The sequence below is a fragment of the Leptonotus elevatus genome, chromosome 20 (assembly GCF_054856555.1).
Source record: "Leptonotus elevatus isolate MCC_2025b chromosome 20, RoL_Lele_1.0, whole genome shotgun sequence".
In the NCBI taxonomy this organism is placed as follows: domain Eukaryota; kingdom Metazoa; phylum Chordata; class Actinopteri; order Syngnathiformes; family Syngnathidae; genus Leptonotus; species Leptonotus elevatus.
The window spans coordinates 14370208-14387550 of NC_141258.1; the positions used below are offsets into that span (position 1 = coordinate 14370208).

General features: G+C 38.4%; 1 protein-coding gene across 1 annotated transcript; it reads right to left on the reverse strand.

Moving 5' to 3' along the window:
• Positions 1–1091: 1091 nt before the first annotated feature.
• On the reverse strand, positions 1092–16113 carry bsk146 (brain specific kinase 146). Its single transcript, XM_086064942.1, has 5 exons — positions 15875–16113; positions 7690–7963; positions 7409–7611; positions 5457–5648; positions 1092–5381 (listed from the first exon to the last, which is right to left on the reverse strand). The coding sequence occupies exons 2-5, from the start codon at positions 7859–7861 to the stop codon at positions 4665–4667; spliced, it is 1284 nt and encodes a 427-aa protein (XP_085921068.1). The 5' UTR covers positions 7862–7963; positions 15875–16113; the 3' UTR covers positions 1092–4664.
• Between the last annotated feature and the right edge of the window lie 1230 nt (positions 16114–17343).

Sequence of the window (17343 nt, forward strand, 5' to 3'; positions counted from 1 at the left end):
GCTGGATGGATGGATGGATAGATAGATTTTATATATATATATATATATATATATATATATATATATATATATATATATATATAAATTAATAGTGCGATTAATCTGCATTAATTCACGATTAATGTGATATTTTTTGTGATTAATCAGTTAACGCTTTAACTTTGACAGCACTAATATATATATATATTAGTGCTGTATATATATGCTATATATATTAATCACGATTAATCGCTTAATAAAATACCTTTTCATCAACATTTTTTCCCTGACAAATTTGAAGAGCACCAGTTATATATATATATAATATATGTTTATATATAATATATATATAATATATATATATATATAATATTTATATTATATGTTTATATATATATATATATATAATATATATAAAACGCAAAGTTTTATGCACGCTTTGCATTTATAAGGTAATTCACAGTGTTGTTGTACGTGACCGGTTCACCAGATCTTCTTTCTTCAATGTATAGTGGTCCCGGCAATCAGTCCAATTTTTGTAACGTACCGCTGGCGTTCCTTTGCCTGCAAGCTTTCCCGGTACAACGTGGACTTTTGTGTGCTTATTTCCATCAATTTAGCCCTTTTATAAGCGTCGTTTTATGCTACTGACTATCAATATTATATATGTGTAATGTGACTGCCCAATGGCAGCGATATACTGTATATCGTGACACATTTATTGTCTAGGGCGCATTCATCTTTACCAATTGACTCTTGTTAAAAGTTTCACATGCAGTAATAGTTCCTTTTTAAATCGATAGAAAGGACCAAATTGGGGTGCAGCGCTCCTATGTTGCCATGGCAACTTGACGTCTCATTGTATTGCAATTTTGAAGTTAAGTTGGCTAACGTTGGTTGCTACCTTATGCTCATGCTGATTTGTTTTGTTGTTTGGCAAAGATACCAGTAACCATTGCTGAGTATATCCATAGCTAGAGAATTGCTCTTGAACTATTTGTAAAATGTAAGTCAGGCAGGACAAAATAACTAAATTGGATTTATAGTGTTTTTGAATATTCCATATAAAATCAATTAGAATGAAGCTAAAAAATTGAAACAAAATAGATGACTTCAACGAGAATTCTCAATTTTATTGACTAAATCTGATTTAACAGGAAGACAGTTGTATTGCAGAGACAGAACAAAGTTGGAGACAGTGCTTGTGGCCATCTACTCACAAAAAGTCACAAAAATGATAACGTTGGGAAATATGCCACTGGACACAGACACCGAAGCTCAGCTACCACGCGTGAATGAAAATGGTGAGATGATGAAAACAGGAGGATGGCCAGAGGCAAACTGTTTGGATCTTTTATTTCCAGTTTGAATCAAGTGTCCTCCCACCTCGAACCTTTAAATGCTTCAGGCAAGTTGAAAAATAAAATAAACACAATCATTGTTTATTTTTCTTCCAATAATAATTTTAATGTTGGATTAAGATTTCCATTCAAGTAGCTATTGTTTACACTATTGATTCCCAACCAGTTATCCAATATCACTTAATTAGTCAGAATTATTCATGTATTTTCTACAACAACAAAAAATAGATCTCCGCTATCTATGCCAGTGACATAAAGTGACAGGCAGAACAATTAAATGTGCTTCCGCTAGATGATGGCACAAGGTACATCACCCAAGTATGCACTTTTTGTGGTGACAGTCTAAAGCTTTACGTGAAAAAATCTCAATCAAAACACATTCATATCTTGGATTTTATGGAAGTGTTTTCCTCTCCTTGGAAATCAAGCGTCACCAAAATGTATTTGGGCATCTCTACTTATGCCCACTTCAACATCTGAAACTATCAGAACTGTTCTGACAGAACAGAACGATTTGCCCAATATTTTTATGGACGTTAAGCCTTTTGCTCTTCATAGACGCTCAGTATAGCGAAAAACTAACGTCAGAAATCCGAAATTAATGTGTACATCTTGTGCTTATGCTTACTTCAATCTCTAAATTATTAGAAAGACCGGCCCAATATGTTGCTTGTTATGGACGTTAAGCATTTTCCTTATTTTGTTAAGAGGTGGATAACATTTTGCTGGTCCGTCATTTGTCAGCACCCTTCCGGCATCGTTAGTCTGGCTTTTTTTTCAAGCCTAACTGAACTGTTATCGTCAGGCCGTCATTCTATTTTACTTTGTCACCACCATTTTAGGACCGACCTAAAAAAGGTGGGCATTCCATCATTACTTCCGTCATTTGTCAACAAAATGGGCGTCCGGGCAGTGGCGGACTGAAGGGTCCGTCGGTACTTGACCCGGTTAGTGACGATTACACTGGTGGACTGAAATCCACTTATGTGAGTGTTTAGTTCGTCATTTTTTGTCAAGTTGATCGTCATTCATCAGAAAAACTGGCAACCGACAGTGAAGGACTGACAGTCCGTCAGTACTGATTAAATATCCACCTCTGTTAACAAGTCTCTATGGAGAGTAAATAAAATGCAAAATACTGGGGGTGGCTGTTGTAATATTTGCAGCTGTTAACGATAGATTGCCGTTTTCTGACATTAAATGATGTAAAGCTTTTTGTATGGAGAGGGAGAAACTTAGTCTATAAAATCCCCCAAAAAGATGCAATTGCTTTAATTCTGTCAGAGGTTGAAGTGGGCATGAATTGCGATGTTAAACTTTTGAAGGGGATTAAACCATTTATTTTATTTATTTTGACAATATTTTCTATGCAGCCCTACTGGTCTTAATACATTTGTATCCATCTCAGGGGGTGGCTATTTTGCTACTTGTTGTCGACTGAAGATGACATCAATGTTGCTTAGGTCTCAAGTAACCAATCACAGGTCAGCTTCAGAAAACAGGTTAGCTGTGATTGGTCGTTGTCTGAACCCTGAGCAACTGTGATGTCATTTTCAGTAGACAGCAAGTGGCAAAATGGCCGCCCCCTGAGATGGACAAAAACGGCTGGATTTTGCTGCATAACTCATATTCGACAAATGTAATATTAATCAGAATGACATGTTTAGACTAGTGAGGTCACATGTAACATTATTGTAAAAAAAAAAATTGAGGTTGACTTCCACTTCAAGCATTTTTGACTGTCCCATTATTGTGACATATTTGTTTGATGATTTTTCTCATGTAACGTATGCACCTTGGCTCAATAAAGGTTGGTCACCAGATTTACAGACCTGCAATAAATCGGCTCTTTGCGGTAGCCTGGATAACTTGTTAATACTCATTTGAAGTCACTGTCAGAACTCAAAATGTGAGGCTTACTACAGTGGATTGTTAGCAAATGGTGCTGGTTCTGATGATGAGGATGATGAGGTAATGCTCTTTTTAATGCGGTCATGTGAGCGAGTCTAAAGTGCTGCAGCGGCAGTAAACAACGTAGCAGCTGCATGATGGGGAAAACAGCGCGTCCACAGTGTCCGCGTTCCTCCTTTGTCCTTTTGTTCAGAGTCCGATGAGGTCAGAGATTGTCACAAGATGGACATTTTTGCATACTCGCTGGCTGATCTGGGAGCAGCTGGGATGATGACGAAGATGATACTCCAAGCGGGTTGTAATGTACACAACCGTGTTGCTTGCGTCTACTCAGCTTGTTATTACGGTTAGCTTTAGCGTTTAGTACACACATGCAGATTTGTGAGGAAAGACACAAAAGGCTCAATCCAAATGCAGGATCCAGTGTTTTTTCTTCTTTCAAATGGTTGAGTTTGAGAAAGGATGTTGTTTTTTTTTGCTGTTTAAAAACAAATTCCATGCCACTGTTACCTAAAAGTGACCATTTAGAAGCTCCTAAAGTTTTTATTCCCTACCCTTATGAGCACTATCTAGTCATGCTTTGCTTTTTTTGTTGTTGTTCCAGTTCCTGAAAGTGGTGATATGAATACAAGACATTAATACAAACACACTAAAACACACATAATAGAAACTAATATTGAGATTTTTTTGTTTGTTTTTGTTTTTTTGTGTTTTTTTTGTTTGTTTTAGCCCTAAAACGTCAAGAGATCGTACCTCTTGAACGTAATGCGAAAGTTGTGCGACGTCAAAAGATTCCACAACATTTTTTCTTTGTGTGTAGTCGCTGAGCTACTCATCATGCATTATTTACTTGAAATTTATTGTTGTTTTTTTGAAGGGGCAGAGTGAATATAAAGAAAGATGTGTATTTTGAGTAACACAATTGTGAGTAGAAAATTGTGTGAAGTCAATATGTTAAAAGCACACAGTTCTAAACCATCACACGACAGCCAATAAGTAGTTGAATTGGAGCCCGAATCATCTCACTGAAAATCACCTCCTGAATGCATTTGTTACAAAAAATGGACCCAGTTAATGAAACACACTTGATGTATTTAAAAGCATTTCCTCTTTCAAATGTGTCTTTTTACGTGAGTTTCACACTTGGCGGTGCCACTTCAAGCCCCTGAAGACGTCATGTTCCATCCTGACTTTGTTAGTTTTTTTTGCTTTTTTGGAAATATTGCTTTAGGAAGGACGTTTTGGTCTTCTGTTGTACTTTCCCGCTTTGTAGAGCTCGTCTGTCATGTGCTCCTACCACAACGACGACGGTATTCAGTGTCTCGTTCTCCGTTGCATGCACATCAACTGTACATGGGTGGATGAGTGGTAGAAGAAGAGCACACATTAACGTAGAAAATGTCGACGAGGCGCTCAGACACATATCTCGATGGGCGTGGCCACGAGCATGCGGCCTCCCGGCGAGCTGTTCTCCCGCGGCATCCGGTCGTAGCTATTGGTGGACGACACCGAGCTGTTGGTGGAGACGGACACAAAATGGTGGCCCCCGCCCAGTTCCATCGTAGCACCCTTGGCCGCGCCACCGCCTCGCTCGGCGGCCATGGGTGACACCGGTGAGAGGGGGGACAAGGGGGACAGAGTCTGCTGCTTCATCCGCTCCACTAGGAGTTCCTCGTCTTCCTCCCCAGATGAAGATGAGGACATATTGTCGTTCACCTCGCCTCGCACGTTACCGCCGCCGCCAACCCTTTCGCCGGCGCCACTTCCGCTGTTGTTGTTGTTGTTTTCGCCGTCAAGCATCCACGAATGGCTGAAATATCCAAACACCTCTTTAACGGAGCAGCGGCGCTCCTGCTCCACCGAGAGCAAGCGGCGGAACATGCGCAGGGCCTGCTCGGTGAAGCGTCTCCACTGTGAAGGCACCGTGTTGGTCCTCCTCCTCTGCCAGCGGATAAACTCCTGGTAGAAAGAGTCGGTGGCCAGCGCCTTCTCCCACGGGAAGTTGCCGGTCAGCATGCAGAAGAGGAGCACGCCAAAGGCCCACACATCGGTACTATAGTCTACGCAGAAACCCTCGTGACGAGACACGTCGCACAACTCGGGGGCCGTGTACGGGATGGTGCCGCTGACCTGGAGACACGCGGCAAAATGGATCATTCGCAAACAGAGTGGGCGGTAATTTTTCAGACTGGAGAATTTTCTTACTCGTTTCACTGGCGATCCGGCGCGACGGGTCATGCCAAAGTCAGACAGTTTGACTTTACGGCACTCCCGGTCAAAAATTAGAATATTTTCAGGCTTGATGTCCCTGTGGACCAGCTTCTTACAGTGCAGGTAGTCCAGTGCAATGGCTACTTGGTGTACACATCGCTTCGCCACTGCTTCTGGAAGACCAACCTGAAAGAGCAGAAAGGGGGAAATCAGGAGAAAAAAAAAGGAAAGGGGGAGGGATCGTTGCGTACATACAGCACATAAACCATGCTGTCAAGTAAGGAGTCATGTTCGTCTTCCTATGCTCCACTTAGATATTTACTGGTCATTTGCTTTATAATTCTAAATCCAAATCACTGCTAAACAAAACAAACCTAAAAAAAACTGTGTTTTAATTTTAGCAGCTAGCTAACAAAGTTAGCTCAGAGCAACAGCAGATGTGTAGACGCTGGTTCAATGTCAGTTATATTCAGTGTTGGAAATAACGGCGTTAGTTTTTTTCATAAACTGACTAATGTAATTAGTATTTAAAACTTATTGTATGTAAAATGCGTTGCGTTACAATTCATTCATTAGTTTCAAGGCTCGAAATAAGCTGCAAGACGTGCAGTCGTGTGTTGCTCTTTGGCTGAAATCTTGCTATGTCATTTGCGCACAGTTAGAGGCACTGTTGTTGTCGGACCTTGTCACAATAAAAGTGTCTTGACAGCTGAAAGGTATAGTGACTTATTTTGGAGGTGCGGCGGGAAGCGTGTCACGGCGTGACGGACGTGTCTTCCTTTTGGAGCTTAGCTCGCATTGAACAAAATAACAGTAGAGGTTTGCCGAAAAACGGCCGCCATGAGGAGCGATTTGTTGACAATTCTGTTCAACAGGGACTATTAACATCGCGACTCTACAAGCAAGCACCATAACAGCAATAAAGAAAATATACCAGTGTTTGGTAAGTCATAGCGAGATGCTCGCCTAGTGTAATTAATAGCGCCAACAATTGTATTTCTCTTATTTCATGAGTGCTAAACACGTGAAAAGTGTTGAAAGAAATATCCTGTCTCGGCAAATCACACTGACGGAGGCCATGGAGTCGAGGTCACAAAATACTTTTTACTTTTACTTAAGTAGATGTGTGAAGAAACACTACTCTTTATTGCGCAATATTGGGCTACACTATGCTACGGCATACAGATAGCTTTGATACAGCTTCTGATATGAGAAGGTCACTTAAACAATGGTAGTTATTACAAAAAGCGGCCAGCAGGCAGCACCAGAGTATAAGAGATCAGCCGGCGGCCATGTTGCAACAAGCTCTTTTTGCCAGTGTTTTCAACAGGTTTGTGAATAATGATGATGCTTAGCTATATTCCAATGCTAATTGCTTCAAAATGGAAACAGATACAAATATCAAATTTTTCCTGATGAAAGAATAGACTCTAATCTTTCTTTTGGTAGGTTCCATGTTTTTATAGCAATAGAACAGAATATTCTGGTGGGCCTTGCAAAAAGTTATACTAGCAACAACTACCAAAACCAGCCATGTTTATTTTTTCCGTACATTAAAATAAGACACCTTTCTCAGAGTTATCTTTGCGAATAAATTCAGACTCACACTAGGAATGAGCAAATAATTGATTGCTGCCGTTTGTTTCTATTTGATCGGATTTTTGTAATCTTTTTTTTTTGTGGCTTCCATAGTTTAAAGTTTACTGACTGAGTCTGCTTCCACTCAGAGCTGGCTTGCCCATTAGGCAGTACAGTTCCTTGCTATATTAAGTTGCGATGATTCAATTCACTTTTACATTGTTGTGTGACAAGAAAGGATCCTAGAAGGCAATCACGGAGTCGTCGCTCTGACCACTGCAACAAACATGCTCCCCATGAATAACATTAGACTTTCACTAATCCTAATAATGTGCTCATTAGTAATTAGAAACAACGTGATGGAGCACCTGCGGAGGTATGATGTCGAAGAGGTCCCCTGCAAGTGCGTACTCTTGCGCGAAAACGTAGTACTCGTCCGTCTCGAATGCGATGCCAAACATGTTGATGATGAAAGGGCAAGGAGAAAGATAGAGCGAGATGCTGTACTCGCGCAGGAACGACTTCAGCTTGGTGGTCTTTTTCTTCAAGAACTTCAGTGCCATTTTTGTACCTTTGAGGTGAGAAAACAATCATGATTTATCAGCATGTATATTTTTGATTCTTTCTGTGTTTGAAGTGAGTTCCTCACCTCTGATCTTGTGTATGACCAGATCCACCTTGCCATAGGTGCCCTTGCCCAGCTCTCTGATGACTTCGTAATACTTGTTGACTTCCACCTTCTCCAGGTTCTGGGCTGCGATCAGCTGCAACTCGTCCAGGATGTCCATGTTAGCTCGTGACGTCAGCGGAGAAGAACTCATGCCGAGGACTGTGGGTCACGGAGGACGCAGCGAGAGGACGGAGTGAGGGAGGGATGGATGCTGAGGCGGGACAAGAGCAGCAGCAGCTAACCGTTGACGTTACTGGAGAAACACACGAGTTGAGGCACGAGTTAAGTCAAGGTACCGCTGTAGGTGACAAAGGGGATTTACAGTACACCAGGAGAGAAGCATCAAGTGTATTTTTAGCTCAAACCTGTCGGATGGGCCACCATTTTGAGTGTTACAAACAACTGGAATCCAACCAATAAAAAGTCAATAAAAATCAAGAGACCTTTATCTAAGTTGGATGTTCTTGCTAATGCACTTGGAAACTTTGTAAGTAAACAACTTTGGAGTTTTTATGTTTTTTCTCAACACCATTCAGAGTCACAGTACAATAACTGCCACTGTCAAACTTGTAAATGACTACACTGGACTACAAAAAGCAGTGATTTAAAATCATCCAAAGCCAAATACAGTGGACCATGGTCTTTATCCTTAGCCTAAATATATTTATGTTGGTCCTCCAATTACTTGCCTGGAAGATAATTATGTATCAAAATTGCTCTTGTGTCCTTTCTGTGTCGAAAGGTGTGCCTCAGGGCTCAATGTTGGGGCCTCTGTTGTTCTGCTCGTATGTAAACAGTCCCTGTAACAATCATTCTAATGCTGCTTTTCATTTTTACACTGATAATGCAGTTATACAGGATCTCTCTACAAACTGCTGTTTGTCTATTTTGATTGTTAATCATTCTCACAAGACAATGAACAGTGTGCTTCCTTACACAATAGAATAAACTTTATATAACACAATATTTGTGTTCTTTTTATTGAGAAATGCATTGGAAATGTGTATATTTACTGCCAAAAATCCCTTCACAAATGCATCCTAATTTCACAAATATTTGTCTGTTATTTAAGGGAATAAACTATAAAATGCAACTTTAAAAATCTAAAGAATAAAAGGAGAAAAACATTTTAAATTACTGGGAAATTAATAGTAAAAAATAATAATTTTATGATAAATTCTTTGCTATTTGACTTTTTTTTTTTTTTTTATTGAAAATAACAACAATTACTGTCATGTCCTTGATGGTAACATTCATTGACATTGTATTGTGACATCCAACACAAATTATTATACAACCTCTTTCCATAAAATTGTGTCATTAAAACAACTAAAAGCAACACATTTCTGTAATTTTAAGCATTACTATTTGTGATATGACTACAATATTTCTATGTGATTTCTTTAAAAATGTGATTTTTCTGATTAAACATTACAAACATCCTGTAAATAAGGCAAAAATATAGTTGAAATTACAAATAACAAACTGTATTTTAATTATTTAAAAAAAAAACATTTTTATGAGAAGTAAGTAAAAATAAGTTTCTGTTATTTCATTTTTCCCCCCCTTTTTTGTGTGTGTGAAAATAACTACAGTTACTGTCATGTCCTAGATGGTAACATTCATTGACATTGTACTAACTTTTATTTTAAAAGGACATTCAACACAAATTATTATTTATTATTATCTTGTTGAACTTAGAAATACAAAGTGTATTTAAATTATGGAAAAAAATGTTTTATGAGAAGTAAGAATACGTTGTTGTTTTTTTACAGTGTACTCTTATGTAAATAGAATTCATCAATGAAGTCAGTATTCCTCTCCAGCTACAGTGCATCAATGTCCTTTTACGACGATAATGGCTTGTCACAATGTGGACCCCTGGAAGGCACTGCTTGAGCACTCTTCACGTTTGACTCCTTTACAGCTTGGCAAGATGCTGAAATCCACTTGATACTGGCCTCCGAGTAGCTTGGCTTTAAATAATTAGCTCGTTTGGAGAGATTAGTGTAGCTTTTAAGGAACAGAAAAGACCTCCTTAATATACTGACATTGTAGTGTACACGCTGCATTCAACTCCAGTGACCTTAAAGCTGGTTGCACCTTGCACAGGAAATAAATCTATTATCGTAAACTGCATGAGTGCATCGGAATCATGAGAAGTTCGAAAAGTATGAAAGCCTCAGGGCGCAGTCACACTGGGCCAGTTCAATCATACAGCGCTTCGGCGGGCTTACTCATCATCCCCCCCTGGCCTGCGCGCTCACTGCGCCGCACTCATCCGGGCTCCAGCATGCTTAAGTGCTACAGGGAGAGACAAATGCGGCACTACGATCATTGCTTTACAAAAGCAGATGTTTTATTTTAATTCAGATAAAAGCTAATCATTCTGCTTTCATGGAAGACTACAGAATATATATATATTAATGATAGATAACTTGCAAAATCTCAATGTTTTTACTTATGACACATCATGACAGTTTTAAATTATTGTACAGATTTGACCAGGGATCATAGAAGTTGACACAAGATTTGCTTTTGTGGGCCGCATGAAATTATCTAGCGATCCAGATCTGGCCCCCGGGCCTTGAGTTTGACATCAGGACATTATCCCATTAGTTTTTGCATTTGGGAAGGGAAATAAAACCTTTTGTAATCCATGAACAACAATTCTATTTAATAGTTATGCTTGTATTTTGAAGGTTATCAAATGCCAACACATTTTGCAAATGCTATCACCTGCAGCGTTGCTTGTCAACAAGACATTAGTCACTAATTAGCTGACGTGAAGGCTGAAGATGTTGAAAAGGCCACTTGCCAGGGGACTACATTACACACACACACACACACAAACACACATTTATTGCATAACCCAAAGCACCAGAGAACAGCTTCTCACTCTAAACAGGCACTCAATATTCATACTGCTATCCAATGATTCATCAGCGCACACGTTCAACATCCAACTATTCTCTCATCCGTTCCAATAATACACACTGACACGGGCAGAGCAGCTGCAAATCGCACACTAAGTTAACAACTTTGTGAACAAACACACTGGCGTAAGTACCTTGTCATCACCTTCCAAAGGTTCCAATGTCGGAGTGTACCGGTAACCGTTTTAGTGTGATGTACAGAGGAAGGGTACGTGACACAGCAGCAGGTACTGAGGAATGACTCCGTTAGGGTGACAAATGGCCACGCAGGGAGGATTGCAACCGTCTTGCTCCAAAATAAAAGTGTGTAATAAAGGCCCACATGCACAGGGGGGAAGGCCGTTTGTTTCTGTCCGGGATTTGAAGTGCTTTCTGTAGCATTATGCTGCTGCACCATGTGTGGCAACATTGAGCGTGCTGGTAATTAATGCAGGGACATTAAAGTTTAAGATATTGAACGCTAAAAATTTAATTTCGAATCGCTACTGCCATCCGTGGCTGAAAAATGAAACAGCATCCCCCCCCCCTTTTTTTTATTGTTTATTTTCAATATTTGTATTAGTATTTTTTTTAAACATTTATTGAACATAGAGGAATAATACAAATACCAGTCAATCCATGAATCCACGAATTACATGAATCATATAATAAAATCAAATTAAAAGTAAAAGTAAAAATGGAAAAAAGAAAAAAAAGAGAGAGAGAAAAAAACCCATAAACAATAACATGCAATAGGTTTTTTAAATAATAATAATAATAATTCTGCATGGATATTAATTATCAAATGACATTTCTTGTTTGCTACAAATTTAAGAGACTTAAAATAATTTTCAATTTTAATCAAAAATAATTTGGTTTGAAGCTTAGAAATTTACATTTATGGATATAAAATGTTCCCAATAAAATAACAAATTAACCAAAGTTGACAATTGAAACTGCATTTTTTTCTTCTTCACGTACACACAGTGCACATAAGCACGCAGATATAGGGCGTGAAATTCAAACCCGAATCCAGTCTGAAAACGATTGGCCAGAGGCTTGCAGGAGTTCCCATTGTGAACAGCTACTAATTAAAAAATGTTTCAGTTATAAATGCTCACATAAAAAGGCTATTGTAAAGATATTTTTGAGTAAATTGTTACAAAATGCATCTTTAAATGAATCACTAATGTCCTCAATATTGTCTAAATTAAGACAGGGTGCCATCAAAATGGTTGTAAAAAAATTACTGTATCCTTTAGTATTAATCGTTTTAACAAATAAACACCGCTCCTCCAAAACATCTTTATTCCGCTCACGTTCTCCAATTACATATTGGAAAATATTTACGTGTCAAAATTGCTGCAGCTTCTCCTTCTGTCCTTTCTGTGGAGAGAGGTGTGCCTCAGGGTTCAATGATGGGGCCTCTTTTGTTTTGCTGGTATGTAAACAACACTTCCCCGTGACATTAGTTCTAATGCTGACTCATCAGGATCTCTTTACAAACTGCTGGCTGCTAGAGGTCGAGTGAGCTCCCGCTTGTTGTCTTAATCATTCCTACTCGGCAATGAATCAATAATGAATCATCTGATAAGAGAAAATACTTGATTGTCTCATTCTATGTGAAGAAAGGCCACTAAGAATTAATTTTGCCATCAGGCAGCTGAATGATTGGTTGGAATGTACAATGGTAATTGACCGGCCACACCTATCAGAGACATAAATAGAGAGATTCCATACCTTGAAATGTATTAACTTTCTGGATGAAATGTGAAACAACAAAGTGTCCAATAAGAGTACAGTCGCAGACTACAAATGAAAAATATTACCGTGAGGAATTGATTGTGTCTTTCTGTTTTACCAAGGCTTTTTTTCCCCACTGCAACATCAGAGATGGTGAATTTAATCATCTGGCTTGAGTCTGTGACAAAAGTGAATCACGGCGTAAGAATCCATTTCACACTATATATTATTGAGCTTTAAATATGACTCAAATTTATATCCATCTGTGTTACTGAAATTACATTTAAAGCGGGAATTGGCAATTTAAAAACAACAACTTTTTAATCATATTTTTTTAATAACATAATCCGGCAATATTTTTTTGCTCATTTTTGCTTATCATACCATCAGAAATTAATATCAGTTCATGCCTATGAGATGTCAAGAGCAAGATGAGAAGTCAATAATACTGCAAATTTTCACTGTAACATCATTTATAACGATCTAACATACCAAATGATTTACTTTTTTTTTTCATTCTACAAATAGTTACGGCTAGAAAATGGCTGGAGTATGATTACATTTCTGCCAAAATTCTGCCAATTCCAATTTTTAATTTTGTGACTAATCTGAGTTAAATAAGCGGCCAAGCAACTATAATAGGATTGTAGTAATGTTCTAAGAGGTATGTCTTATATATCTATATACAAAGGTGGAAAATCCAGGTCCAGAAAGTAAAAACCCTGCCACAGTTTGGCTTTAGCTCCTGATGCTAGCTAGCTAGCTCCCTATCAGGTAAACAAGCACAATCGGAGCTAGCTAGGGAGCTAGCTAGCTAGCACCTGGGGCTAAAGCCAAATTGTGGCAGGGGTTTTACTTATATATATATATTTTATTAACCAGTATTCTAAATTGATGAAGCAAATACACACAGCGCTGTGGCTTAAGCTTGCTAAACCCCCTGGACCTCAAACCCTTATGCAAGCAGAGCCAATCAGCATATTCATTGAGCCAGGTCCCCCACCCACGTCCATTTCGAGCAACGCCATCTTCAGTCTCCTAAAGCCTTTTTCCATTGCACTGACCTTTGAGTTTGAGTTTTGAGAGGCTTGCAGGAGTACCCATTGTGAACAGCTAAAGTGTTAATCTACTAATTATAAGGCATTTCAGTCATAAATGGTCAGATAATAATCTTATTGCGAAATTATTTTGGGGAAAAAAGTTCCATATTGCAACTTTAACAAATTTAAAATATCATAAATTATGCTGTTTCTACTAAGTACTGTCTCTAAATGTTCATATTATTTAGCTTTAGCTTTCATGTCAACATTTCCATTGTCACTTGTTTGGCAGAGTTGATAGGTCTCAATCAGCGTCCCCATTGGCATAATAATAATAATAATAATAATAATAATAATAATAATAATAATAATAATAATAATAATAAAATCACGCCTGTTATGATGCTTAGGCCAAAGAATCAGCAGTGCAATGAAAAAATATAAATTACCCATTGGAGAGAAAGAAAAACAGTGCTGTGATCGGGCACTGCACCCGTGTCCATAATGCAGAACTCAAATATCAATGTAGTACCATAACTACCCTTATGCAGTGCTAATGTGTACAGTAAGCGTTCTCACCCCCCCCCCCCCCCAAAAAAGATAAAAGAAATCCAAACAGGTGAATCCGCTAGTCCACTGAATAGAGCAGCCAAATTGTTAGTCTCACAGATGTTGCTAAATATTGTCAGTCCTATTCACCACAACACACACACACAAACATACATCATGTTCACAGCTGCTTAGTCCACAAGTAGATTGTGATGACGCGTGTGTGTGTATTTTGAGAGGAGTGGCAACAAAAGCGAGCGCTGCCAGCCAACATGGCCGCCGGCGTCATCTTGCCGTTTGTGTTTGTGTCCCACCGTGTGAGCTGTGACTCATCACGCTGGAGTCGATCAGCTTTTTCATATCCACCAAGTGGCACATTTTAATCCCACTTTGATCAGATGTCTCTCACGCACATGCGCACAGACCAGGACGCACGGGCACACACACGTGACCTGCCTCAATCAATGCCTCCATACATGAAGCATTCACATTAATCAGACAAGAATTCATTTCAATTCACTTGTGCGTGCTTGGTGATTTATCATTTTATTCTGGTGGTAAAAACAAGAAGAAATAATATAGAAACAGTTTTAACATTTTGTTTTTGTTTTTCTGATTTAGAAAAAAGACGTCAAAATATTAACATCTAGGGATTTTTGATAAAACATTTTCTCAAGTTTAGTCTACACAACTCTTGAGGATGTCACTGATACCAATACCACTAGTATTTTTTTTACATACAATTTTTGAGAAACAAAAGACCCATATATTCCAATATAGCATTTTTCCTTAAAATTGTATTTAAAATTGTATTTAAAAATTTCAATTCTTCTAATTTCTAGTTCCTGATCGTAAAACAGCCACCAGTTTTGACGGCATACATTTTTTAAATTAAATTGTATGTCTTTCTTCTTCTTCTTCTTCTTATCATTATTATTATTATTATTATTATTATTATTATTATTATTATTATTATATTAAACTTCTGCAGAAGTGCAGAAATGTAAGAATATGTGTTAAGAGGCTGACATTTCGGCAATTTCAAATTAAATGATTAGTTATTTCAAATTAAATGACGACGATCAAAATAGTTAATTTTACAATCAATACAATTTCTTTTTTTATTTTTTCAATTAACAATTTTAAGTTGAACTCTAAATGACTTATGAATTATCCAAATAGATACTTGTCAAATAATGACTTGAATAAATAAATAAAAGCAAATTAAGCATAATAAAACACATGTAGCTGTGACTATTGTTATTTCATCTGTCTGCATGTGTTGCTCCACCACTTGTGTTCATAAATATTAAGAGACTTAAATTGCATGGATTTTTTTTCTAGAAAAAAATGGTTTGAACAATGGTTCTAAATGATTAATTATTAATCAAAATTCAAATCAGTTAATTTGATAATGAATTGCACCTCCCACCATTATACTTGCCCCTTTATTTTTTAATGAATATTTTTTAAATAAAAAAAATTGTAATATATATATATATATATTTTTTTTTTCTTGTTCCCCTCAGCATTCACAATGCTTCCCCACCTGCAGTGTGTCCTCAGACTGCACTGACTCAGAGGAAACACAGCTGAGTGACACACAGACAAACACACCCCTACACACACACACACACACACACACACACACACACACACACACACACACACACACACACACACACACACACACACACACACAATGCTGCAGACACCTGACTACCCCCACATTCAAAGGGATGGAGTGCTTGATACCAATGACAAAAGAGGACAATATCTTTTGTGCATTGATGTCTGCTTGGAGATTGTTGATGCTCGTATTCAAGCAAACACACCCTAACGTAAAAATGCCAATTTGTCATGTAAACAGGCCGATGCAACATTATAGAGGATGCCAGTGAAGGCAAAACCGCTCACCATTGATGAGATGCTCATAACGGGGCTGAGGAGTCCGCCCTGCTGACTGTGCGTCCAAGCGGCTACTAAACAATGCGGACGGCGGTGAGGGGCCGGGCGCCTACTAGAAGCGGGTGAGGCGAGGAAAAGGGCGAGTCCGAGCGCATGTCGACATCCACCGGGCGGCTCTGACCGTCAGCATCCACGGCAGCCTCTTCCACCGGCTTCCTGTGGCTTTCTATTGTCTCCGCATCGCTCTGTCCTACAGGAGGGGAGGAGAATGGAGGGAGGCGGGCAGCAGGAGAAGCGGCGTGCCTGACTGGTGGAAGAAGGAAGAAAGCACCGCCTCCTCGTCCGAGCGCTAGCCAATGGCAGCGAGGCTCCGCCGGAGAGCTGTGGCTGCTCGCTGTCTCCGTACAGAATAACGCCGCCATCGTGCTATAAATCTTGCTTTTATTGTAACAGCAAGTGAAGCTATATGGATCATTCAGCAACAGAATACTCAAGTCGTTTGACCTGACGTGGGAATAGGAGGAAAAAACAAAACAAAAACAAAACCTTAAATAAAAACACTGCTGTTTTTCCGATTTTTTGTTGTTGAAAAAAAAAAACCTATATATATATATATATATATATATATAGGGTCATCAGTATGGATGCATATTGCATTCATCTGAAAAAAACATCCCTCTTTTTAAATAATAATAAAAAAAAAACACTCCCCCTTTCTCCAAAAAACAAACAAACAAAAAAATCCTCAGAAAAACGAGAGAACTACCCATTATTAATATGCACATTTGTTTTGAATCCAGCGGTGAGCAGGTCAGGCCTTTTCTGATGGCCTAAACATAAGCTTACAACTTAAATTCTAGCATTTGTTCAATGAAATTAATATTAATCATGTGTCCTCTTCAATTTGTAGTGTTTCTATCAGCTACACTGCTTTCTCTATACTTATTTTTGTCCAATCAGATTTTATCCTCAATATCCTGCCACATGACAAACGAGATTAAAAATGGGATGTTTCTTTGACCAATCAGAACTCAGCTAGCAGGTCCATACAAACCTCAGCATTTTTCTGTCCTCTGATTGGTTGGTCAGAGTACGCCAAATTTGACTAGCAAAACACATGTAGCATCTGCGCACATTAATACATTTATTATTCAGCATTTATAGTGGATCCATTTTTTTAATTTAACAGTTTCTTGCTTTTGTTTTTTGTATAATACCGATAGTTTTATGAGGGATGTTCAATAACACTTTTTTTTAGAACCATATCAAACTGATATTGAGTATTGTTGCCTCTAGTATGAGTTTGATAAATACGATTTTATTTTATAAAATGACAAAAATATTGTGAACAAAGACTGCCGTAGTATAGCGCTACCTACTGCTGAGGAGGAATTACTCAATGTCAGTTTTTTGCCTTAAGTATTGGTGGTTGGTATCGGTGGCCTCCATGAATACCAATACCTTCAAATAAGACCTGT

Coding starts and splice junctions, on each gene's coding strand:
- bsk146 (XM_086064942.1), bottom strand. CDS start 7,861: ATGAGTTCTTCTCCGCTGACGTCACGAGCTAACATGGACATCCTGGAC. Junction 7,612..7,689: donor GGTCATACACAAGATCAGAG/GTGAGGAACTCA, acceptor CTCACCTCAAAG/GTACAAAAATGGCACTGAAG. Junction 5,649..7,408: donor TCGACATCATACCTCCGCAG/GTGCTCCATCAC, acceptor CTGCTCTTTCAG/GTTGGTCTTCCAGAAGCAGT.